Source organism: Puma concolor, chromosome D2 (assembly GCF_028749965.1).
Source record: "Puma concolor isolate L17-30 chromosome D2, mPumCon1.1.hap2, whole genome shotgun sequence".
NCBI classification, from domain to species: Eukaryota; Metazoa; Chordata; class Mammalia; order Carnivora; family Felidae; genus Puma; species Puma concolor.
In genome coordinates, this window is record NC_141677.1 from 81,598,781 (window position 1) to 81,624,393 (window position 25,613).

General features: G+C 51.9%; 1 protein-coding gene across 4 annotated transcripts in view; it reads right to left on the reverse strand.

Moving 5' to 3' along the window:
• Positions 1-25,613, reverse strand: part of CTBP2 (C-terminal binding protein 2) — a 161,669-nt gene that overhangs the window by 41,637 nt on the left and 94,419 nt on the right. For all 4 annotated transcript variants that reach the window (XM_086681123.1, XM_086681124.1, XM_086681125.1 and 1 more), the window contains one exon: positions 8,245-8,404. In XM_086681123.1, the coding sequence (XP_086537249.1) occupies positions 8,245-8,302 (58 nt within the window). In that variant the 5' untranslated portion in view covers positions 8,303-8,404. The remainder of the gene's footprint in view (positions 1-8,244; positions 8,405-25,613) is intronic.

A 25,613-nucleotide genomic window follows, 5' to 3' on the forward strand; every position in this document is an offset into this window, starting at 1 on the left:
ACCAGCCAGCTCGCCCTTGGGCAAATCACCAATAGGCACCTCATGTTCCAACCGCTACCATGACCTAGGAAACTGCTTGAAAAGACAAGAAAAGTATGGCTCTGGGGTCTAAGCCCCACATTCATTCACAAATAAATTACATGTTTCTCAAGCATGAGGCGGAGTCACCCAATCTAACGTTTGGACTCACATGAAGGGCACTGGGTCTGACTGCCTGTCCACGGACAGCTGTGCTGTGTCCCGCCTGGTGGCAATAAATGCTTGCTCCTTCTCAGGAGGCAGCCAGGCCGAGCTGTGGAGCATTTCTGGCCAGCCTTCCATCTCTTGGTCCCCCTCCAGCCCTTGGGCCCCCAAGATCACGGCAGCTCCACAAGCGAAGGTAGAAACCGGAGCCCCCAGAGATGCTCCCCTGTGCCTGCTGGGTCCCAGGACGGAAGCCACGGCAGCGCCCACGCCTCTGCCTTCCACGGGCGGCATCTCCTGGGGGACACGGCAGAGGTCGGTGGGTTACGCACTATTTTCCCGCAGAAACAGGGCCAAAGATGGGCTTAGGACATCCTGCTTCCTACTTTTGAATGTGTACAGGCTGTGTTGGTTGTTTGTTTCTGTCAAGTGTTTTAGGATTTATGTTGAAGAACAGCTTCCTGCCTTTAGAAAAGTTTTCTGTCCCTTCTGTTCCCGCAGGGCCCCTACCAAAATAACTTCCTTGGCTGATCTCAATCGCAGGGGGCGGGGGACCCAAGTGCACTGGTGAAATAGTAACTAAGAGTTTCAAGGCAGCCTGTATGTACATTCTCATGAATGCAAAGAGAAAACGAGAATGGCCAGACAGCATTTCAGTCATCAGGGGATTGACACAGCACTGAATGCCCTCGGAAGAAAACCCCAGACCTGAAACGGGGCTGTGTAACCAAACCTACCCTTCCAAGATGAGCTGCCATGTAAACAGTCCCAGCCTTCAAGGAACTCTAGACTTAGCCGTTTATCATTGTTTAATTTTTTAAAATGGTTTATTTGAGAGAGAGACAGAGACGGAAAGGGCTAGAGCAGGCAAGGGGCAAGGAGAGGGAGACCCAGAATCCGAAGCAGGCTCCAGGCTCCGAGCTGTCAGCACAGAGCCCGACACGGGGCTCGAGCTCTCAAACCTCAAGATCATGACCTGAGCGGAAGTCGGACGCTCAACCAACTGAGCCACCCAGGTGTCCCAAGACTTAGCCATTTTAAATGAAAACAAAGGCTTGCACATTGCTCAGAACTTGATTTCTTAACTAGCCTATAAAACTCTTTTAAAAAAAAAGTTTATTTGAGGGAGGGAGGGGGAGGCGGAGAGAGAGAGAATCTCAAGCAGGCTGGGCTCGAACCCACGAACGGTGAGATCATGACCTGAGCTAAAATCAAGAGTTGGACTCTCAACCGACTGAGCCACTCGGGTGTCCCTAGATTATGAAACTTACTAACAGCTGTATTATGAAAATTAGCTTTGACTGCCTCTTGTGATGGGGGTAAAAATCCATTCCTCTTTTAGGGCAGGTTTTGAAACTAAGTATGAGCTGGAGCCCTGGGCTGGGATGCAGGCCTGGGCAAGCCACAGGACAAAAATCTACCAGGAAAGCTGACCCGCACAGGATTTGCCTTCAGCAGGTGCTAGAACAAAAACCACTTTCTTCTTTCCTCTCTGTAAAAACCTCCGATAAGAGCAAAAATCCCACAAAATCTTAGCATCTCGGGTAACCCCCTAACCCACCTCAACGGTGCCACCCCTCACTCCATCACACTCTGTATTTTATGTGACTTAATCTGTATTGGGTTCCCAATATTCCAGAATTCCTTCCTCTTGGCTTTGAGATGCCCCAGTCACGTCCATCCACCAGGGTCCAGCTCAAGTAACCCGCACCTCCAGGAAACTTCTTCGGTTCACTCGAGGTCTCTTGGTCTCCAAATCCAAAGAAATCTACCCTATAAGGGGAGTACACTACCAAAGCAATCCAGGGGATGCATCGATTGGCAGAGACAGCCCTTGGTTTTCTCACTCAAGGTGATGGAGCCCTGTCCCTCCGACATGTCCTTTTCTCCACCATGTGCCTGTTCCTTCAACACATAGGCTGTGAAGGGACCAGATGGGTGTGACTGTACAGGACAACAGGACTCCATGGACAGCCAGTCCTTGCCCTCAAGGCACGTCCTGTGCGATGGGGAAAGCTGACAGGCGTACAGGGTCACCGGGAGGACCTCCGAACCCACGCCCAGGCCAAAGCATAGGCGCTCACCTGCAACGGTCTGCGCGCGGAGGCACCAAGCTAAGAGCGCAGAGGACCTGCCGCCCGCTATCTGACGTGCCTGGCAACACTCTGCATTGGCTCAGCCAGCTGTGCCCGGGGGCAGTCGGAAGATGGGCTGCCAAGACCTTGCAGGTGTAAAGACCGACGATCCACCCTGCTTCGAGAAGCTGTTTCACCCATTCCGGGGTGTGAATGGGAAGGATTCTCTTGGCACACACATCTCTCCCAGCAGGACATGGGAAACAAGCCCATGGATGGCCCAGCCCCCCGAGGAGCAAGTAATGAGACAAAAGAGGGAGACCACTGTGACCAGGTGCACGCACATCGGTTCCCGGAAGACATCCCCTCCCGGTACCTCACAGCTCGGCTGGTGGTGCTGAGCCAAGTTCTTGCCTGGACCCAGAGGGGCACCGAAGGCCTCTCTGGAGGCAGACGGCATGCCCCAAACCCTGAGCTTTGTTAGAGCACGAGTCCCATTAACGTCAGGATGCTCCTAACATCGTGGTTTGGTGAACTGAGTATGAGTTGATCAGAAACAAGGGTCTCATCTCACAGCACATCACCTGTAGGTCCTGAAAAAGAAGTCACAGCACAAAAAGCTGGCACCAAAGTATATTCTGGGGTTCTGGTGCCATCGTCCCCGCAAATGCCTGTAAGGACACTGGGCGGTGTTGGGACCTACCCAGGCCCAGGGACATCCTCCGAATTTGTGGGGGGAACTGTGGGCTGAGCTCTCCGCTTCTTCACAGCCAGGACTGTTCTGCTGTCCTTGGACCTACTCTGTTGGAAGGAGACTGGGCCTGGGTCCGTCGGAACCCTGGTTCCTGGGAGGGGTTTACTGAGCCTGAAAGCAGACAGCCTTTCCTAAAGGCGCGGTGACCCAAGGAAAGGCACTCAAATCCAAGCAGGTTGGGAAGATAAGCCAGGTGGCTCCAGGGCACTTAGGAGGTTTGATCATCAACATGGACACAGACAGGGGTCTGTCTGGAGCAAGAGCAAAAATCCACTGGGGTGGGGCGGCCGCTAAAACACCAGCCACCGGCCAAATGCGCCACACCCCCAAAGCACGGGTGGATACGAGCGGACCGGACACGCTGCTGTTAGACACACAGGGAGTTAAAGGACATCTGCCAGCTGCAGTCAGAGCCCCTTCCGCACGCAGACAAGTTCAGAGAGAAGCTGATGTCTGTATCTTATAGATGAGGAGAACAGAGAAATACAACGTTTAACCCGATTCCCACCTGCAGAAAGCGAGGGCCTGAGTGTGGGCAATTCTACGAGCCCAGCCCCTAGTTGACAAGAGGCACCCCGGGGGAGGAGTTTATCTAAAAACCACACCAGATAAAGGGGAAATGTGGATTTTTATCCCTTGCAAATAACTTCCATAAAGCTTCAACTTGACCTCGCTCCCTTCCTTTACATGAGCACATGGCAGTAACATGTTCATTTATGCTTTTGGAGTTTAAAGTCGAGTCTAGTTGACTATTGTATATTTACACAGCTAACGTAATTATCGCTAATCACATAATTACTGGAAACATGCATAATTGCCCAATCCAAACATACAATTATAATGTACAGCAACATTATAAATCCCCCTTTTAAAATCCACATTTTGGGGTTGTTTACGGGTATTTATTAGAAATGATTGTGGTCTACCTAGAGATGGCCAGCTTCGATGCTGTTTCTGTAGAAAGTGCTACATACGCTTTAAAGACCGAAAAAGGCAGGGGCGCCTGGGTGGCTCAGTCAGTTAAGCGTCTGACTTTGGTGCAGGTCATGATCTCACGGTTCGTGAGTTTGAGCCCCATGTCGGGCTCTGCGCTGACAGCTCAGAGCCTGGAGCCTGCTTTGGATTCTGTCTCCTTCTCTCTGCCCATCCCCCGCTTGTGCTCTGCCCCTCTCTCTCTCTCAAAAGTAAACATTAAACAAAGTCAACACTTGGGGTGCCCATCCCCCACTTGTGCTCTGTCTCTCAAAAATAAATAAATAAATGTAAAAAAAATTTTTTTTAAACAAACTCCACACCCAAAACCCAAATAATCCGTGAAGAAATGGGCAAAAGACATGAAAAATAAACATTAAAAAAAATTTTTTTTTAATTAAAAAATTACCAGAATTTGTAATTACTCCTGTATTTAACAGATGTCAGTTGGTCTCTATTTTCCCAGTATCCATTCAACGAACCTACCTTCTCACTTTTTACCTCTGCTCGTGAGGACATCCTAGAGGTAAGCAATGTCAAACAGGGCTGTTTATTCAAAGGGAGGTTCACGTCATTTCTTCTTGACATGCAGAGGAAGGGGGAAAGCCCACTCCTGAGTTATGGTATGAGGAGGGCACTAATCACAGCTCAACGGATGCGATCATTAGGACCATTTTTCCACGTGCGTGAGACATTTGAACAAAATAAAGTAAAATGAAATATCTACTTTTGTCAAATGACATTCTCCATAGCCACAGGGGAGGATGGCGTTTGGTGATTTATTCTACCGTAACCCACAATAAGATGTTCCGACAAAATGTCATCGGCAGAGCCATTCTGGTATATTACACTTCTACAAACCCAGAAAATGCTTTCCGCAAAACGCTTTCCTGGGTTACTTTGGTGATGCCGAGAGATAGTAAGCCCTCTTCTCTGACCAACAAATATCTGGGGAAAATCACACCAGCTGTGTCTAGATGTAACATACTGAAACTCCGACGGTCCAATTCACGAATGCGATGTATCAGTTATGCCAGCAGCAAACTTAACGGAGGGGGAAACTAAGACTGGAACTATCCATCAGAAAAGATGGGACTGCCGTTGCAGCCCAGCTCTGACCAGTCCCTGTTATCAGACCCTACTCCATACTAACCCTGACACAACAGCACTCTGGGATTGAGACCAGGCATCGGCAAGAGCGGAGAACAAATTATCAATATCAAAATAGAACGGTTCCTTTAAAAAGAAAAATTAAAATCTGGCTTCTAAGTCAGCTTGAAAGGCCATTATTCCAACTGATTTGGATGGAGTCCCAAAGACTGGCTGGTGAGAAGCAAAGCCATACTCTGCACTGTGCTTCCATCTCGAACAAACATCCCGTGGCGGGGGTGGGGGTGACGGGAAGACGCGGCCTGAGTCAGATTCTGCCTTCCACCCGGTCTTCCCTTGGCTTCAACTCGGAACCCCAGAGGGCAGAGTGGCTAGGAGTGGCCACAGGACATTGAAGTTCAGGAGGACAGAGACCCTCAGGTTTCCAGGAGGAACGGGCTGGGCCTGGGAAGGCAGGTAGGGGTTCTGTGCAGGGGTGAGGCTCAGATTCCACCAGACAGGCTAGGCTGGAACAAAGGTGTTCACTGAAGAGACAGGGGGCTGGAGGCGGACCCAGGAGGGCCTGTCTGGAAAGGGATCCTGCAGCTGGGGTTTGCACGGGGGTCTGGCGGCAGGAGAGAGGACCGAAACCTGAAGGAGGTTTGTTCCCAGAGACCAAAGAAACGAAGAAGCCAAGGCAAAGCCCCTATGAGCCCAGAGTGGCTACAACACAGAAACAACTTCATGCTTTTAACCTAACAATCAGAAACAACGAGAGACAGAGAGAGAGAGAGAGACAGAGAGACAGAGACAGAGACAGACGTGGTCCTGGGGGTAGGGCACTGGCAGGGAGAAGGAGAAGACTGTCTGCTGGGCTCTCTGGATTCCCAAATAGAATGTTCAAGAGCAGGTAGACCGGGTTTCTAGAACAGACACTGGAGACAACCCAAAGCCAGGGATGGAGACACAGGGGGAAATGACTGGATCCACGGAACCGATTTGAGGGAAAGGCCAAATAAGGGGCACACATACCGCCTCCTCTGTGCCTCACTGGTAGCAGCTGGGCCGTGAGCACCTGACCCGGCCTGGAAAAATGTTAACTCGGTGTACAAATGCAAGGGTCACCAAAGGAGCACCTTGGAACATCTGTTGTACTTAACGGGACAGCAAACGAGCGTTTGGGATCGTGGGTTACAAGTAACACCCGAGTAACTGAATTTCAAATGTCTGTCTTGATGGTGCCTATTGAGAAATTTCAAAAAATTGTAGCTTTAACTGATCTCAGGAATGCCGTTCACAGGTGAAGCAGACGCTGAAATTTCGGTGATAAAAAGTGGGCGGCAGGTGGGTGAACCATGCTGGGGAGAGAGGGTCTGAGAAAACCATCATGGTCTGCCCTTGCCAACAGCCCTGAAAACGCAGAGGGGACAGGCCACTGGCTCTCCAATCCCATTTTTGTCTCCGATGCGGTACGTCTAGATAAATACGGTAGAACGGGTGGAATCCGCACCACAGGCATCAAGGACATGAACGCCGGAAAGCTGATCCACTAAAGGCTTTTTAGAACAGGAGACCCAGTAACCTCAAATGAAGCACCTTTCCGCCAGAGGTCGAAAAGTAAACTGACTAAATCCCCACGCGATCGGGTGGAAGCCAGAGTCTGGGACACGACCAACCAGTCGGTCTGGGCTCTTCCATGACTAGTCATGCTTCTGAAAGTCGGACAGGCTTTCAAAAAATTATGTAGGCTAAGGAGACCAAGGACAAGACCACTAAATGGAGGGTGCGACCCTTGAGGAGTTCCTGCACGAACAAGCACCCGCACGAATCACGTGCACGGGGGCAGCGTGAGTGCGCCGTCTGTTATCAGGACACTGCGGTGTGGTCCGGTCCCCTGGGCGTGATTACGGTGCTGTGTTTACATCAGGAGACGTCCTAAAAGGGCACATAGGCCACGCAGGTATTTGGGAGCGAACCGCTGCACCTGCAACTTTCTTCTACATGGTTCTGGAAAGCCCAGCCATCCATTCATACACGAACGTATCTCTATCTTTACAGCTATAAAAAGAAAGCAAACGATGGCCAATCTCATCAACTGGCAAATGCGGCTGAAGGGACTATCAGCATCCGTTCTACTACCCTACCGATCTCTCTGGAGGTTTGAACGTTTTGGCATGTTTATTAAAAACAAAACCAAACCTTTAAATCTCCAGCCCCCTGCACAGCAGCAGAACCTCAGGGGTGTGGGGGACAGTCAGCACCACTACCCTCTCGTGTCACAGAGCTCTTGCCGGGCATACGGTCACACAACACGTCTTTGATGCTTTCACCCCACGTGGCTGGAGTCACCTCTGCTTTCAGGACAAACCGTTCCATACGGGGCAGCTGGTGGGCCAACCAGTGTGCGAGCCCAGGGGGTGCTGCTGAGCCCATCCTGCCCGGGGGGCTCCCTTCCACGACCTGTGTGACACACGTCGCAGCCAAGTCACCGGTAACCAGGCCGAGCCAGCCCAGTCGGCAGCCGGGACGAGGCTGGCGAGGAGCACTCAACTCCAAGCCCAGGGCCACGCGCTCTGGATTTCTTACCGCTCCCTCATTAGGGAGGGATGGTGTTTAATCAACATCGCAGAGGTCTGTCCCCAGGTTTCCATTAGATTTTAATTATGTTTATTTTTCCTTTCATGAATAAAACACTTCCAGACATTTTCAAAGATACCAGGGATGTGAACACGTAATGAGAGACAATGCACGGACTCTTCAGTAATATCTTGGAATTCATCACTGTAAATACCTTAATCCGAAACAGATAAGAGTCCGGAAACCTCAGAAAGTGAAAAAAGATGATCCTGTTTGTTACGCAGCGTCTGTCATACTCAGGATGACCTGAGGGGTGTGCCAGAAACAGACCTAGGGCCGCTCCCTCCCCAGCTCTCCTAGCCCCACCCCTACACCCTGGGAGCTGGGCACCCCTGCTCGAAGGTCAGGTCTACTGACCACAGCTCAGGACACGGGCAGGGGGATCTCTGGCTGGAGGGGGGGCGGGGCGCAGTCTCAACAGGGAACCAGTTCCCCCACCGGTCAGCGGTGAGCAGTCAGCGGTGAGCGGGGCGAGGGTTCGAGGGCGGGACTACGCGCCTTTGGTTACAAACCGCCAATCACGCTGGCTCTTACCTTCACAAATTCTGTCCAATCGCTGTCGCTTGACTTTGTGCTTATCCACAAGGGCCATTCTTTATCGAACTTTGCAACTCTCTGATTCAAAAGGCAAAGCGGTCCTCTAAGAACTTAGGGGAACGCGCAGGAGTCTGCGGGCATTACGCCACTATGAACCCTGAAACAAGGAGAAAAGAATCCTTACTCTCTGGACACCCTGGGGGCACAGGACAACAGTCATTCAGGGTTTTACTGCCACTTTCTATAAGGGGACCTGCCACCAGCACTTGCTCTCCTGCCCTCGGACTTGGACAGGAAGGGAGCATTATTACTGGTCTCTGAAAGCAGTAAACGGCAGCATCCAGAACCCTCGCTTTTAACTTCGGGCTGTAAACACCAATCGCTGACAACGTGAATGGTAGTTATTTGTGCTCCGAGGCCAAAGACCACACTACAGCCAGCTGGGCCTTGCCCTGTACTTCTGTGAACGCAGAGGGGCCGACTCCAGACCCACCCGGACCGGCGAGGGGGTCCCAGGCCCACCTGCACTAAGACAGACACCCAGCCGTGGCTACGGGACAGCCTCTGTCCACGCCTTCTGCCAGGCAGTTTACAAAGTTTCCCCAAAGTGCCCTTTGGGGTCAGCAGTCAAGGCCACCGCTCAGCACAACGCAAGCCCCCGACCCCACCGCACGAGAACGGGGCAGGAAGTCACAGGCCACCTAACCGCCTGGGCCAGGGGCGTCCAGGCCACAGACGGTATCGGCGATGGGAGGGTCCAGGCTGCCGGCCGCGACACCGGGGAACGGAGACCGCACCCGCACCTGTCCAGGCGTGCCCGGTGTTTCTGGCAGAAACGAGGCAGCAGAGGAGGGTCTCCCGTGTGGGTTGGGGTCTGTGGGGCTCTCCAGAGGGAAAGCCACGAGCCACCTGAAGAATGGCAGGCTGATGGCCAGCTTGTCTGTGGAGGGTGTGTGTCTTGGGGGGGACCGGACCCTCATTTCCTCCTCATCCGACGTACCAGTTGAGGCCACAAATCACGGTCTGCACCCCGCAACGTCCGAGCTCTCGACTCACTGCGGTGGTCTTACTTTAACAACACGGTCAGAGAAAGTTGTCCTCAGTTACCCAGCAAATGAGGGGGGACAGGAGACAAGAGTGAGGCTCCAGGGTTAATAATGAGGATTATGATGTATGGTCATCAATTATGCAAAACGCTGGGAGTTACTTTATCAAAGGTCAGAATACAGGTCTGACTATGAGAAAGCAGACTTCCTGGTAGTTAATGGCTAATTTCCCAGCAATGAGGCGCACCTCAAAGATTTATGGCAATAATTACACGGTTTTTTTTGTTTTTTTTTTTTAAAGAGCTAGGAAAGAAGCACAATTTCTAATGACATAAATAATTAACATAACATCCCAGAGATACTAAACCCTTTTCAAACCCGGGGAATTCCCCAAACCTGAACTTCAAACCCGGAGAGTTCCCCAAACCTGAACCGGCCATACTGGGCTAGGGAGACAAAGGTGGTCCCAAAGCAGGTGGGACAGGTGTGGCGGTCATGTTATGTTATAACAATTCACTTTCCTTGGGCTTTAGGAGAGGCAACAACGCAAGGCAGGGAAGGGGGGGGTGTGGTTCCTAACTCAAACCAATGGGAGAAGGGAGTCCCAAGCAGAGGGAAAGGTGGCCTCGAGCCCCAGAGCTCGGCGGGCAATTTTCATTTGCCAGAGTTCTGATCACCGAGCTGCAGTGCGGCCCCTGCCCTCGACGCTGGCATGAAGACAGAACCTCGTGTTAGCCAAGGGGTGAGAGAATTAATTAGTTAATATTTGTGAAGTGCCTTGGAGATGAAAAATGACAGCATTATCATCCGAGGCAAGCCGGGTTTCACACCCTCCTCCTTCCATTACGCCCAAGTGAGGCGTAATCATTCTTTTTGCTTTCCTTTGAATTTTAATTTGTATAATTAGATGGCGTCCTGAAAAATTGATAAGTAGGATCTCGATTATGCAATCAAAGGAAAGATCAGACATCCGCTTACACAAATAGCCTGTGTCCTATTATTTACCAAAAGAAAAAAAGAAGGAAAGGGGCAAAGGACTCCTGTCTGGATATTTTTCGGGCTGGGGGCTGGCCCTTCCGTGGGGGCCCCTCCAGCTGTGGCACCCACCCATGTGGACGGCGAATTCAGAGTCACACAGCCACCAGGCAGAGTCTGGTCAGGATCTCGTGGCAGTGACCGCTGATGTGCGGAGCCTCGTTCTTTCCCCTCGGTATCTCTTTGAAGCAAGAATGTATGAAATGTGACATTTTCCTCCTTGGCTCTCCCGAGGAGCAAGCTACTTATGAGGACTTAATTAACACAACCCTCCTTCCCGACGGCAGGGACAGGCCTTCTTCAGGGCAGAGCTGCGAGCCAGGGTCTCCGGCTGGGGTCCGTGGAGACCACCAGCACCCCGTGCCCCCCGCACACCGGCCCTGGGCTCCCCGGGCAGTGCCCGCTCTGACAGCCAAGCTCTGTCTTCATTTCTATGTCTCTGCTCACAGATCACGCCCCTTTCGGCCCCTGAATTTATCACCACAATCGGCAGCCGACACCATCTCATCAATGCTTCACAACAAATCAGGGTGCACAGAGGGGAGAAAAAGGAGAGGGGGATGGGTCCCTCTTTTGCTCAGGCTATGGCCGTGGTGCCTGTCGTGGATGGAAGTAGCATTCTAGAATATTCTAGAAACAAGTATGTGGAATGACCGTTGCGTGAGCGGGATCTGCATTCGTGAAAAAGGGATGTTTTTACGTTCCCAAGGGGAGTGGAATGCGTGTGACAATATTCCGTGCAAAGCAGCGGGCTTCAGAGGGCCGCGCGTGGCCTTCCTCCTTTGGTGAGCCAGCCCCTGGCATGCGGGAGCCAGCCATGGATACCACTCCCTCCAGCTGAGGCTGGGAGGGACACCTCAGTGGAACTAAAGAAACGTCAGAAGGGAAGTCAGGTGTTTGTAGAAGTAGGATCCCACTGCCAAACCTTACGAGAAAACCACTGCATTCTGCCCCAGGAAGGGAGATCCTAAAATTGCAGGGTAAACCACAGGAAGGTCTACTTGACCTTTCATTTTAGCTGGAGAGGAGAGATGATCTAGGGCTGAGAGGTTTGGTGTCAGTGAATCTGGCTCATTTCAGAAGAGGGAAGATGCCTGCACGAGAAAGGTACATAGATTCTCGTTACTGCCAGAAGGGAGCAGTGAGGATGGGAGGTTTACTCCACGTGGATTTCCAAGAGAAACTCGAGAATTCAAAGGGGGGGACGAACAGGAAGAAGAACACTTCATTTTATAACCACCTGCTTGCACATCAAACACAAAACAAACACCCAAAACCGAGTACAAGAGAAATGGATGTTTCCCCCATCCAATGAGGTCTAAAATATGGGCAGATTGATTTTATCAAACATGACCATTAGCAACCCACCTGCCAGGACCCAAAACACTACAACCTAGTCCTTGCTCATTTACATTTTTTTTTGATGTTTATTTATTTTGAAAGAAAGCAGGTACAAGCGGGGAAGGGGCAGAGAGGGAGAGAGAGGGAGGAAGGGGGAGGAAGGGGGAAAAAGAGAGAGAGAGAGAGAGAGAGAGAGAGAATGAATGAATGAATGAATGAGTCACAAGTACGCTCCCTGCTGTCAGTGCAGAGCCCAACTCGGGGCTTGAACCCACCAACTGTGAGATCATGACCTGAGCTGAAATCAAGAGTTGGGACTCAACTGACTGAGCCACCCGGGCACCCCAACTCATTTACCTTCTTAAAATCACAAGTTTTTAAGATGCCCTCTGTTTCTTTATTCCGATTCCTAGTCTCCATAAACACTAGGCAGACGAAGAAATTTACACAAAGTAACTGATGTCTTTCACAATGAAAATTCACCTAAAACCATGGCGATTGCCTTCAACTCTTTTCATGAAACCTACTTAGACATTATGTTTATAAAGACAGACCAAGTTTCAGGATATACTAACGAATCACTATTATCACAGTCAAGCAAGAGCTGCCAAATCCTGAGTGGACCCTTGGAGCCCTCCAAGTATATTGCACTGTTATTTCTGCCAAGGGGCCGAGAGGCTGGCATCATCCAAGGTAAGGAGAGACGGCCCCCTGCAGTCCCGGCAGCGAAGGCTCCCACCTTCCCCAGCCTGGGGTCCCTAAAGGAACAGCAGCACTCCTCAGGTTTCCTTCACCCCATCCTACAAGGCTCCACTAGCCTGTGAGTGACCCGGGAGGGCGGTACCCATCAGGCTAGGGCAGCACACCGCACCTGCTGGCACAGGCAAGGACCCTGTGTGTGGTGTGGATCCAGCACGTTGGGGGGCAAGGTCAGCACGTTTTACTAGAGCCTTGACGATGCTGGCCCAACAATGACAACTGCCCAGACAGCCCTCTCTGGCTCTTCATGGAGACCCAGTAAAGTCGCTGTTCTTCAGGCTATCGCAAAAGGACCTGTTCCACCATCTTTGGAGGCCAAACGGGAACAACAGATTCCATTCTGGGGAAGAGAGCTGGAGAGAGTCCTCTGATCAGGGGATCTGGCTTTTGTTTAGTAGACTCTTATCTGGAGAGCCAACTGAAATCGAGACAAGACAAATGTTCTACAGGGGTCAGGGGACAGCAGGAAAAACACTGGCCTAGCCTTTGGTCAAATGGCTGACATAACACCACAATTAACAGAAGCATTCGAACTGCATTTTAAGGAAGAAAATGAAGTTTTGCGGGGGGGGGGGGGGGGGGGAGATGATCAACTTGTGGGAAATCAGCTTACTGAAGTCAATTTTGTAAGTGTCTCAAAGCTACTAGTGCTCCTTGATTGTTTTTGTTCAGTAGCTTTGGGGCATATTTAGGTTTTTGTCAAAGGGGAAACCCGGGTGCCTGGGGGGTTCAGTCGGTTATCGGCTCAGGTCATGATCTCATGGTTCATGGGTTCGAGCCCCACATCGGGCTCTATGCTGACAGCTCAGAGCCTGGAACATGCTTCAGATTCTGTGCCTCCCTCTCTCTCTGCCCTCCCTCGTGTTCTCGTTCTCTCTTTCTCTCTAATAAATAAAAACAATTTTGAAAGGGGAAACCCATGGCTCAGACATCACGTGGCATATAACAAGGGACACAGGTGACTCGGAGAGCCCCCTCCCTGTGACCCAGAGGTAACCAGCAGGACCTTCTGATACACACTGAAGGTTCACTCTGGTTCTGAAGCCAGACCTGTACATTGTTTGGCAAGGCCGTTCATCTTTCCCCAGGTAACTCCCAGGAGCCAAGCCTAGGGTGACAAGGTCACACCCTGGTCACATGCCCTCAGTCCGTTCCAAGGGTCCCATCCACACATCTTCAGACAGAAGGTGCACAGACAGCTTGATTAGCACAGGTCCGCCATGCTTTTCCAACACCCAGGGGCCTGGCAAGCTTCAGAAGTCAGATGCATTTCGGTTTTTAAAAGGCAATACAGAGCTCACGCCATATTACTGTGGACCCCCAAATCAACCATTAAGATTTCCACCATACAGGATGCAAAAATTATCCTCAACACTTCAGGCCGGGTCAAAATCCGCTGCCAAATGGATTACAAAAGAAAGAAAAGAAAGAAAGTTTTGAAGGGTGCCTGGGTGGCTCACTGGTTAAGGGTCCCGCTTCCGCTCAGGTCACGATAGAACGGTTCGTTAGTTTGAGCCCCGAGTCAGGCTCTGTGCTGACAGCTGGGGGCCTGGAGCCTGCTTCGGATTCATGCATTCATTCATTCTCTTTCTCTCTCAAAAATAAACATTTACGGAAGAAAAAGCTTTGAAAGCTTTTTACAATTTGGATGCGAGGCTCAGGAATTGTGGGCCTGGAATTTTCTTCTTTCCATCCAACCCCCAGCAAAATATTCGGGCAAAGACCATGTAGCCCAAAGAGCTGGGAAGGTCACAAACCTAGAAAGCAGTCTTCTAGCATGAAGAACCCCACTGCCCACGGGCGAGGCCCGTGAGGCTAGAGGCTGCCGCCAGGAGGGAGCAGGTGTCAAAGGCACTCTTCTGCTCAGACCAGCTCCCTGGCCGAGGATGCCGAGCGGGTCCTTCAGCTTGGGTTGTTAGCACGTGGAAATTCGTTTCCTGGTGTTAAATGTCAAACTCAAAAATTCTCAAGATTTTCACGTGCTAACAAACTATCGCCAAGAACGGAACCGATTCATGATTTTCTTAATTGGTTGTTTTGTGTTATAATGAAAACTAAGTGTTGGTCTACCCAAGCTGAAGGAAAAGGAGACGCACCGCGTTCAGGATTTTCACACATTTTTAAAGCCCTTGACTTACAAGTATGCTTCAAAATTAATATATTCATTTTCGTAATAAAATAGCCTTTAGGAACAAAAGCAAACAAAACAAGAAAAGGTGAGGAAACACATTTTCATTTAAATTAAGAAATGCAGAACGCCAACTTTTACTCCCACGGTGCTGAGACCGAGGAACTGTAGACACACGGGTTAGTTGTTCCTTTCCTAATTTTCTGACCCTGCCCTCCTTTGGCATGACAATCTTGACCTGGAGCGGGGAAGTCTGCGTGGACAGCATGAAGGGCGTAGGCCTCAAGTTCTCTGTGAACAGAGGAAGTTCTGCGGTGACCAGACAGCTCATCTCCCCGCTCCGTACCGAACATAAGAAACCACTGCAGGATGTTGCATCCGAGTGAGGAAAAGTCAGCATCCTACACAAGAAGCATCCGGGACGTCCGAAAGTTCTCATGAAAGGCCTGCAGAGGGGCCTTGGCCGTGGTTGAGGCTTTTGGGGTGGCCTCTCCAATGCCCCCAAGGTAACCCGAGGGTACTGTCCGCAGCCTGTGAGAAGCCCTGTGTATGCTTGCTGTGGTCCAGGGCAGAGTAAAAGCAGGGATAACTAACGACCAGTAAGGGCTTGGACCCTGGGGGTCAACCAAGGCAGGCGTCACCTGGGGACAGCTACCTGTGTTAGTGGAGAGTGTGCTACACGTTAGCCTATGGCTGGCTCCGTTCAAAGAGCATGTGACTCTTGATCTTGGGGTTGTGAGTTTGAGTCCCACGCTGGGTGTAGAGATTAAAGATAAATTAATTTTAAAACAGCCCATGGAATGGAGGGTGGGGAGGGCAGGAGGGTGGAGAGTAGAGAACATGTAACACTTTTAAGGAGGTCTGGATTGTTTGGTTTCTTCCAACACAGATGGATTGCACTTGAATCGAAATGTCTGATAAGGACAATTTTATAGGAATTGGTTAACAAATAAATGAACTGCAGGGGCGCCCGGGTGGCTCGGTCGGCTAAGCGTCTGACTTAGCCTTAGCTCAGGTCATGATCTCGCGGTTTGTGAGTTCGAGCCCGCCCCTGTCGGGCTCTGTGCTGGCATCTCGGAGCCTGGAGCCTGCTTCGGATTCTGTGTCTTCCTCTCTGTCTCTCTGTCTCTCTCAAAAATGAATAAATGTAAAAAAAAAAAAAATTTTTTTTTAAATGAACTGCAATAAGGTCTTGAATTTTTACAAATCTTCATGTTAGATTTTGAAGACCTCTGCCTCTTGATTTCTTGCCACTGGGAGGCCCTGAATCCTTGGCTGCCAGCCCAGAGGAGGGGACTTCCTTAGGGGACACAACTGCTCTGCTGCCCCTGAGGATTCCAGCCTGGTCTCTGGACGCTGTGCACTCCGGAATCCACGCGTGAGGTCGTGCCGTCTGCGGTCTTGGCTCGCTGGCAAAGCTAAGGGAAACCACAGGTGTGGGGCGGACCTTCTCCTGGTCCAGTCCTTCCCAGGAGCAGGACTGGCGCCCAGTGATGGGGCCCTTCAGCCGGCAGAGGGCACTGCACACCCTGCGTGGCCTTCCCAGGCCCCAGAGCCCTGGGTGGCTGTGCTGAGGGACTCGCCCGGTTGACGGATTTCAACCCCCAGTTGGGCTCTACAAGAACCTAGAGGCAATGAGGCTCGACACCTCCAGAAGGAAAGGTCTGAGCCGATTTCAGGATGGCACACTGCACTTTCCCTCCATCTCCGGATGCAAAAAGAACCCGTACCTCCCACTCACCCTTAAAGCAACAGAAGTTTAGATTTAGGCACACGATCGGCCAGGGAAGAGGGAACCCAGGCAGGCCGCCCTGTCACCTAGGGCCTGGGCTTGGCAGTGGAGGCTCCCTGATGCAGGAAGGGCACGGCCACCCTGAAGGTTGACTTTCTCTTACGCCCTTGCTTCTTGTTTAAAGACACATCAGTGAGGAATGAGCCATAGTGAGGAAAACGGAAACAACGTGGCAGGGAAGTAACGTCTAAGGAGAGGAGAGCAGAGACGGAACGGAGCAAAGGCACGTCAGGGTTTCCACCACAAAGCTCAAGACTACGTACACCTGCCGAACTGATTGTGCAATTCTCCCGGACCCCCAGCATGGTGCGTTGTGAAACACCGATGACCTCGGAAAACACAACCTTTTCAGGAGGCACTAACTTGGAGAGGGAGGTGAAAAAAGCGAACGTTTCCCACCATATTCCGGAATGGAGATTCTGAGCGGCAGGCATGGGGCTGGAGGCGGGGCCTTCTTCCTGGGCCCCTTAAGTGACCACAGCAGAGGGACAGCTGAACTCTCGGGGCTTCTCTGATCAGCACGTTGTAAGCAGCCAACACACTGAGGCAGTGCCTTGGCTCCCCTGCCCGGTTCAGGGTGGAGGGTGAGGGGCTGGTTTCGTCCATCGACGCTGAAAGCAGGGGTGATGCCGATGCCTCGTCGGATCTCCTCAGCTCAGTAAGACCAGCATCCTCTCTGAGCACCGCTTCGAAGCCAGGGTTGCCATGGCAACGGACGCCCCTGGGCAGCACAGCTGACTCTTGGCCTGGCTGTCCCACCTGACCCCCAATTCAGCCTTCTCCAGGAAGTGTCCTGTCCTGGGACTCTCTCCTCCCCTTTTCTCTCAGCACCTGACACAATGCCCTCCCCATCACGTACCCGAACACATCGATTTGGAGAAGGCTCCTCCGTAGCGCCCACTTGGGGGTAGACGACCCAGCGAGGTGTGCGGGCCACCTGGTGGCCGAGGAGAAACTGGAAGAGGCTGACAGGCATGGCCCGACCAGGTCAGAGGCCGGCGGGAGAGGGGGATTTGAGGTGTTCTGCTGGAGATAAAGTCAGCATGTGAAATGCTGGCCGGCTGGGACCCTTTGTTCATTTCCAAAAACAAAGTGTCCGGAAAGATGATCTCTAACACTAGGAAGAGCTAAGAGCCCACTCTGAACCTGCTTGCCTGCCCAAAGGAGCAGGGAGGCTCAGCCTCCCAAGTGTGGCGCTGGCTGGGTCACAGAAGCCAGTCGAGGACCAAACCGAACAGAATCCTGAGCAGCTCTGCTCAAAACCTACGGCCCAGCCCGGCCAGGGGAGAAAGCGGCCGGTGCCCTGAGAGACGCCCCATGACACAACTCGGCTTATCGCTTCTCCCGTCTCAGGAGCCAACACTTCAGGGCACCATGGGACAGGAGTGTCCCCAGTGCGGAGGGGTGGCCCCTCCTTTATTCCAAAGGAGGCGTTGCTTACACAAAAGCAGATACGCAGGAAATTCAACTCAGACCTCGGGAACAGAATAGTAAGTTTGTTTTATGACAACGGATGTTCTACATCCGGATCTTTACAAATACCCAAACCTCGCCCTAACATTTCTCTACAAGAGAAGTCACCAGGCTGTAGTCGTGGAGGCCTCTGTAAGCCCACGCGGCACTGTCTCAGGTGACAGTTTTAAGGAAATGAGACGATGGAATCAAACATCCCTAAGTCCACAAAGTTTCTCTCTTTTTTAAGTTTATTTTTCAGAGGGGGGTGGGGAAGGGAGGGAGACACAGAACCCGAAGCAGTCTCCAGGTTCTGAGTGGTCAGCACAGAGCCCAACATGGGGCTCGAACCCACAAACTGCGCAATCACGACCTGAGCCGAAGTCGGATGCTTAACCGACGGAGACACCCAGGTGCCCCCACAAAGTCTCGACTGAAAAGTTCTTCCCAGACCTGATCTCTTCAACCCGAGCCACAAAAAGGAAAATCTTAATCTTACGTGTAGCTACTTAACAAAATGAAATGCAACAGCTTGCAATATTTATCTTGCTGAGCACAGTTTTAATGTGGAGGATGGGGGGTGTGGCGGAAACCCGGGAGGGGGGAGGCGGGCTTTGTATCCATGACTGCAACTGAAGGAGCCTGGCCAGCTGGCAGTCAGATGGGGGAGGAGAATCGGGTGACACTTCTAGGTCACACAGATTCATTTTTGCCGATCGAATTCGAGAAGGGAGCCACTCCATAGCTCCTTTTGTCTTTCTGGTTCGGAGTATTATTCCTGGAGTTAAATGGTCTTCTTGAATTATTTCCCCCGAGTCCCAGGGGCCCCCGGTTCTGTTTCTCCAAGTCTTTGGTGGGTAAACGATACTGTTTTTACGTTTATCGTAGCCCAGAATGTTCTGAACTGTGGCTAAAATATCTCTTGGTGTGGAGAGGATGCTGGAACAGGGGAGAGGGGGCGGCTCCCCATGGGAATTTTCCAGAGGTGTGAATCTTTGTCACGGCGAAGTGTTCTTCACAAACAGGGCAAACATCGGATGGTTCACATGAATACAACCACCTGTTTAGATAATCACAGCTCACCACGTGCCGATGCCGAAAGATGCTGATTTTACGTGAAATCCTTATTCAAGAACTCCTGACAAGGTGATGGCCATTTAAAACTCTGCTCTAAGTGGGGCACCTGGGCGGCTAAGTCAGTTGAGTGTCTGACTTCGGCTCAGGTCATGACCTCTTGGTTTGAGAGTTCAAGCCCCACATCGGGCTCTGTACGGACAGCTCAGAGCCCGGAGCCTGTGTCTCCCTCGCTCTCTGCCCCTCCCCCACTCATGCTCTATCCCTCTCTCTCTCAAAAATGAATACATGTTAAAAAAAAAAATCTACTCTGAACTAATTTATGGGGATGCTGTATACCCTGGAACCCCCTCCAGACAAAGAACAGACAGAGGAAGGGAGGCTCAGAGAAGGTGGGATATGTCTGGACACTATGTTTATGTCCCGGACCGGACAGCATGTGCAAATGGCACAAGATGTCATTCTACGGCAAGGCAGGTTCCCGAAAGCCCACCCTTGCAGCCCCGACCGCGTATTATGGTCTGCTTGTCCGTATCAGAACACCCAAAAGGGATTCACACACGTTTTCAGCGGACTGCCCATGGTCACAGCAAGGGTGAGTGCCCTGTTACACGGACTGAATCGTGTCCCCCCAGCCTCCCCAAATTACATTCAAGTCGGACGCCCCAGTGCCTCGGAATGTGACCTTATTTGGAGACATGGTCTTTATGGAGGTAATCACGTCATCGTCAGGGTGGGTCCTAGTCCCACAGGACTGGGGGGTCCTTATGAGAAGGGGAAATTGGGACACCGGGCTATGGACAGAGGGATGATATGTGAGGACACAGGGAGGGGATGATCATCTACAAGCCAAGAAGAGAAGCCTGGAAGAGGTCCTTCCTTCCCAGTGTGCACAAGAAACTAACCCTGTAGGCACCCTGCTCAGACTCCTGGCCCCCAGAACCGTGTGACAATGCATTTCTGTGCTTTCGGCCACCCGGTGGGTGGTACTCGTTTATAGCGGCCCTACGAGGCTGATTCACACCTGCTGATGATACTGGGGACGGCCGCCCCAAGACATCGTCTGGGATCTCACGCCAGTGATGCTTCGGGAAGCTCAGATCACCCTCGCAGGGGTCCCGGCTGGGGTGGAGGGGTGGCCCCCACAGGGTGTGACGTGTCGAGAATCCTGGCTTTATCACACAACACCAGTGCCGACCCACCCGAGTCTGGCCGTGGTCCCCGAAAACTCAGCACACACAGGCACACACAGGCACACACAGGCACACCCAGGAGCTGCCAGCCCAGCCACCAAACTCCTGCAACATGAGAGGTCGCCTCCTCGAAGACGGGGACCGGTGTTTTCAGGGAGAGACGCCAAGAGAAAAAAGGTCCTCACCGTTCCCTTCAACTGTGTTCTGCTCACCAAATCTGAGAATTCGCTGTTTCGAACACACTATGGTCCCTGATACGACAGAAGAGACAAAAACACGATGATACCCTCGAACTACACTGGCACCAGGTTACGCTACCTACAGGACAGAGAACGCTCACAGAAAGCCACCAAAACGCTCTACGTCCCCAGCTGCCCACGCTGACAGGAGGCCCGCGATACACCCGGTTCTGTGAACTCTGGGATAGGCTGTGCTGGCCACATGTCAGCAATGCCCACGGCCCGGAGAACACAAAGTCCTCCTTGAACTTCACAGGTGCTTCCAGTGAACTCCCAGGTGCGTTCAACATGCACGGAGTTAACTAAGGCACGCTGGGGTCTCCGCTCTGACTCAGCACACCCATCCGTCTGGGGACATTAAAAAGATCTGTCAGGGGCCGGGCCCCACATTAAGGATGCAGCCTTCCAGGCCACCCTCAGCACAGCAATTCACTGGATTAACAGGCCCTCTCGCTTTCCTATTCTTAGGAGTGGTCCTTGAACTGCAGCTACTATTAAAGTCGAGCGCTCCTAATCAGAGATAAAAGAATGCAGGTAACATGAATGCGGTCTGCAGTTTCCGAGCATAAACATAGCCCATTCCTGCAAAAGGAATGACAGATGGCAGTCCCGAGATGTCAGCAAGCCCCACCCAGAGCCCAAAGGGCAGAAAAGGAGAGCAGCGGTACTGCATGAACGAACACACACGCGCACGCACGTGTGGGCCCTGACGTTTTCTTGGAACCACAGCTTTTCTAGAACATTCTGAGACTGGAGAAGTGACCAACTCCAAACTGCTGCCGCCTTCACAGGTGTGACAATGTGAGTCAACCACCCTGGGTCACTCCCCCCCGCTCAGGTTTCTGCTCATCCCCGAGGGGCCCCCACGTCACTTCCCACCCAAGCAGCTTTGCAGAGGCATTGCTAGTGCAAGAATCTGGAAACCCAGGAGCCACTTTGGGCCACATGAGCCAGGCCGAAAATGTGGCAGTTACGTCTCATTTAGCTGTACGAACCACAATTAACACTGCCCGCCCCCCCCCCCCCACAAAAGGCGGAGCTCCCCAGACCCAAGAGGGAATTACCCGCATAAGTAAGCCAAGAGATCAGCCAAACAAAGACCAACTGGTTTGTAAACTCATCAGGAAAACAAAGTCCAGGTACAAAAACACGCCCAGTTTCCAGAGCGGGCAGCTCTCCCCCCCCCCATAGACCCGAATGGCTGGGGTGTTTGTTACTTTAGCAACAGCGAATGCTTGCAGAGTGCTTCATGTGTCACAGACACTGTTGTGGACGCTTTTGAGCGTGAAGTCACCCAACACGCACAGGAGTAGCCGGCCAGCACGCTCCACTCTGCTAAATTCAATACACGATTGTGCAGTCTATGCTGCAAACAACACACCCAGCGCCACCTCAGTTGTCAAACCTGCTCTGGGGTGGCTTTGGGCAAGTCTCCGACACCCCAGGTGATCCCAGGACAGGGGTACAGCCCCAGCCCAGACACTCTCAGAGGAGTGAGCCCAGAGCAGGCTCAGATCAGGGCCTGAGGGATCAGCAACGGCGGCTCAAAACTCCCTCCCCCTCCAGGCACTTGCTGGTTGGTCTCCTAGCCGAGCTTGCGGTTACTTTCAGGTCAAGGCTAAAATACCAACACGTTCTCCCTGCCTCCAGAACAGATCCTGCGTCTGCGCTCTCGGAGTAGGGATGTGAGCTACACTTTGGTGGATTTAGGACCTCTGACATGATCACTCCCAACCGCCTGCCCCAGGCAGTGACTTGTCCAGGTCACACGGGCTGCCATGATGTCACCTGCGAGGGACCCACCTCCCGGTCACACCCGGGGAACTCCCAGTGTCTGATGAGCTACAGTCATGGCACACATCTGCATGCGATGCCTGTAGATTCTAGAAGTTTCTCTCACAGAGACACATTGGGTCCTTTGTTACACTCCTGGCTTGTGAGTCCCCATCAGACCTTTTCTTCAAGTCACGGCTTCCCCCCAGCTCAAGATCCACGTGCTTCCAGCGGTAGCTCTGCCCAGCTCCCTGGTACCCAAGGGTGGGCTCCGCTCCCCCTCCCAGGTCCAAGAGGGACAACAGGAAGTGACAGAAACAGGAGGCGGGGTGATCTTATTCTCGGAGAGGAGCTCAGGATGGGGTAAACAGAATTTGAGAAACAAAACTTAGGAAAATGGCTTCCCTAAAATATGGTGAGGTCAGCGAGTAGAGACAGCCCTAACAACACTTACAAGAAAAAACATCTGTCAGTGTCGAAAGGTCGGCAGGAAGTGAGTGGGATTTACACGGCCCTGATTGGCCAGACCAATACTCCTAGAAAGAGACACACACATGGCTTAACTCAGCCCGGAGAAACAAAAAACCCCTTTCAATTGTCCTCTGACTGGCCCCCGCCGCTCTCTAAACAAGAGGCCAAACTCTGAGCTATGAAATCCGTCTAGGACCCTGACTGGCAATTAGCTCTTTGTTCATTCACTGATCAGCCACCGAGGCTAAAATACTCCTGAATGAGCAGTCTTTGGGGAATGATGTTCTTGCTGTGTGTCTCTCTCTGTTGCCTCTTGGGGCCACAAAATCTCCAGTTTTGCTGTTTTGGTTGGAAAACAACGTGGGTCCCTTGAATAGCGAACGTTTCAATAAATCCATCGTTACAAAAACCAAAACAAGAGGTTTCTTTGGAAAAACAGGAAGTCTTGGTACATAACATGGCTTAAAATAGAGCCAAGTTCATTTGTCGACAAAACCTCAGCCTCCAAAGCCTGTTGGCCTGATTTGTCCAGGATCCAATTTACCTTTTAATCCCTGTTGGAGGAACCCATCCCGTTCCCTCAGGCGACAGGCTGGCCTGGTCTTTGTTATTGCTCTGACACAGGTCACAGAGCTGGCTGGCCAGGCCGCTTCCTGTCCACAAGCCCTGGAGTACAAGTGTCAGGAGAAGCCAGCCCCAGCACAGCCCGCGGCGGGAGGCAGGCCTGGTGCTTTTCATAAACCCGGGGGCCCGTTTCAGGCTTTCTCTTCGGAATCACGTAAAACTTGGAGGCCTTCTGGAATTAATGTTCTGTTTGTTCCTTGTGGACAGTTACAGAGCTTTACAGAAGCCCTGGCCGGGGAGCCAACACGCTGGCCTACGACTACCTGAACTTAACCCTTGGGCAGCGGGCAAAGCAGGGTGCCCAGCTTTATCCATGTCTGGAAGAGCGAACCTCCTTCTTTCTTACTTAAGACAAGGCGTGAAGGAAGCCAGGAGTTTACTATTTCCATTCTTCCCAAAGGTATCCAACTTTCTTTTTTTTTTTTTAATTTTTTTTTCAACGTTTATTTATTTTATTTTTTTTTTGGGACAGAGAGAGACAGAGCATGAACGGGGGAGGGGCAGAGAGAGAGGGAGACACAGAATCGGAAACAGGCTCCAGGCTCTGAGCCATCAGCCCAGAGCCCGACGCGGGGCTCGAACTCCCGGACCGCGAGATCGTGACCTGGCTGAAGTCGGCCGCTTAACCGACTGCGCCACCCAGGCGCCCCGGTATCCAACTTTCAAGAATACAGGCACACGGAAACTCCCAAGGAAATGATACAGAAAGTTCTTCCAACGGCAGAGAAAGCCATCCCCGTGCGTGAAGCTGCCCTTTCCCCAGCAATTTTTGCCTCTGCTTCTTAACCACCAAGCACAAGGATGGATGTGTTGGCCCAGCAGGGCGTGAGCGTGTATCACAATTATCCCCTTGTTCAAACACGAAACCACACAATGCACGTGGAGAGATCAGACGCTCAAGTCAGCCGAATTCTTACAGACAGCATCATCGCCAAACTCCACTGGCCCAGGTCTGCTGGGTCTTCTAGGACCCTTCCAAGTTTCCTCACCGCCAGGGAGGGCAGAAGAAGGTTCCTGCACATTAGAGTCTGGCCTGAAAACCGTGTACTATGTTAAGTAACTTTTCTACACGATTGCTGATCCAAAGGGGAATTTAAAAAAATTTTAGAAGTCCAGGCTTAGCTAGAAATGCTAAGTTGTTTCAGGATTCTGGTGGGTTTTGGTTTACAGAGGTGAAAAATCAGCACTGCTACATAAAGAGTGAAGGGCAGGTGTGATCTAAGGAGTGAGAATTTAAACTTCAGTTTCAGCTAGGTGCATAACTGTAGTAAAAAACGGGGGGGGGGGGGGCCCAACACAGAAGACGTAACTCCAAAAAAGTAACATGATTTGGATGAAGTTTAGTTTGGACCCAAGACTCGCCACCATTGACCCACCCTGATTTTTCTCAGGCATTCTGGACCCTGGAGAAGGGCCGCAGCCTAAAGCCAACATGCTGTTCCAGCTGACCGTGCACCAGAGTGTTTTACATCCTTTATAACGTGGCCCTGGGGAGCAATATTCCAGGGGCACCCACGCCGGAGGGAGCCCTGCCGGTGGCCTTCCTCTCCGATTTCCTGCCTACCACCTGGTGGGGCTGCCAGGGGTCGGAGAAGACACCAGCCTCTGTCTGGGCTCATCGGGAGTCGGAGGGCTGGAGAGCCAGGTCTGGGAACCCTTCGAGGGGTCTGGCTTTGGCTGCAGGTGAAGTGGGCTTACCCAGGGCCGTCGCCCCCTCTGCACATCCTCTGCAGCCCCAGCCTCGGGTCCTTGGTTATTAGCAGGACCAAAGGCACCGAGGTCTCAAGCACATCAAAGAGCTGTGTGCCATGGTGGCCGCTGCAAACCACGTACCAAAGTCCTTCTTCTGAAGACGGAAGGACATGAAGAACGCGAACACACGTGACAGCATACAGCTGATGCGTACAAGCACTCCACGCAGCCACTTATTTTTAAGGCATCGTGTGCTATTTTTATGCACCACCAAAACACTGCCAAGGGAATCCACAAAGAAAAACAAGTCCTCTGTGGCCGCTCTATTTGGGACTCGTGTTTTTACGAACACACGGTCACGGCATGCGGTTTGCTTAACCTGGACTGAGAGGCAAAGGGCCTAACAGAAGTCGTTTGAAATGATTTTGAGTCCTTTGTTTTAAAAAAAGAAAGGCTCACAAGTGGCTTTTAAATGGAAATGCAATTTTCTTAGTCACCTTTACTTGCTGGGAGGTTCCCCACCCTGTTGTGTGCCAGTGTGTGTGTGTGTGTGTGTGTGTGTGTGTGTGTGCGCGCGCGCGCGCATGCGTCACAGCTCACCTGCAACCCTGGTTCTGAGCAAGGAACCAACTTGCAACTGTGCTGTGGAAGGAAGTGGCGATGCTTCTGCCCTGGGAGGGAAAGTTCTGGAGCCGATCCTGGCCTGTGATCATGTGCAGGGCAGTCATGCAGAAGGAGGCTTGAGTG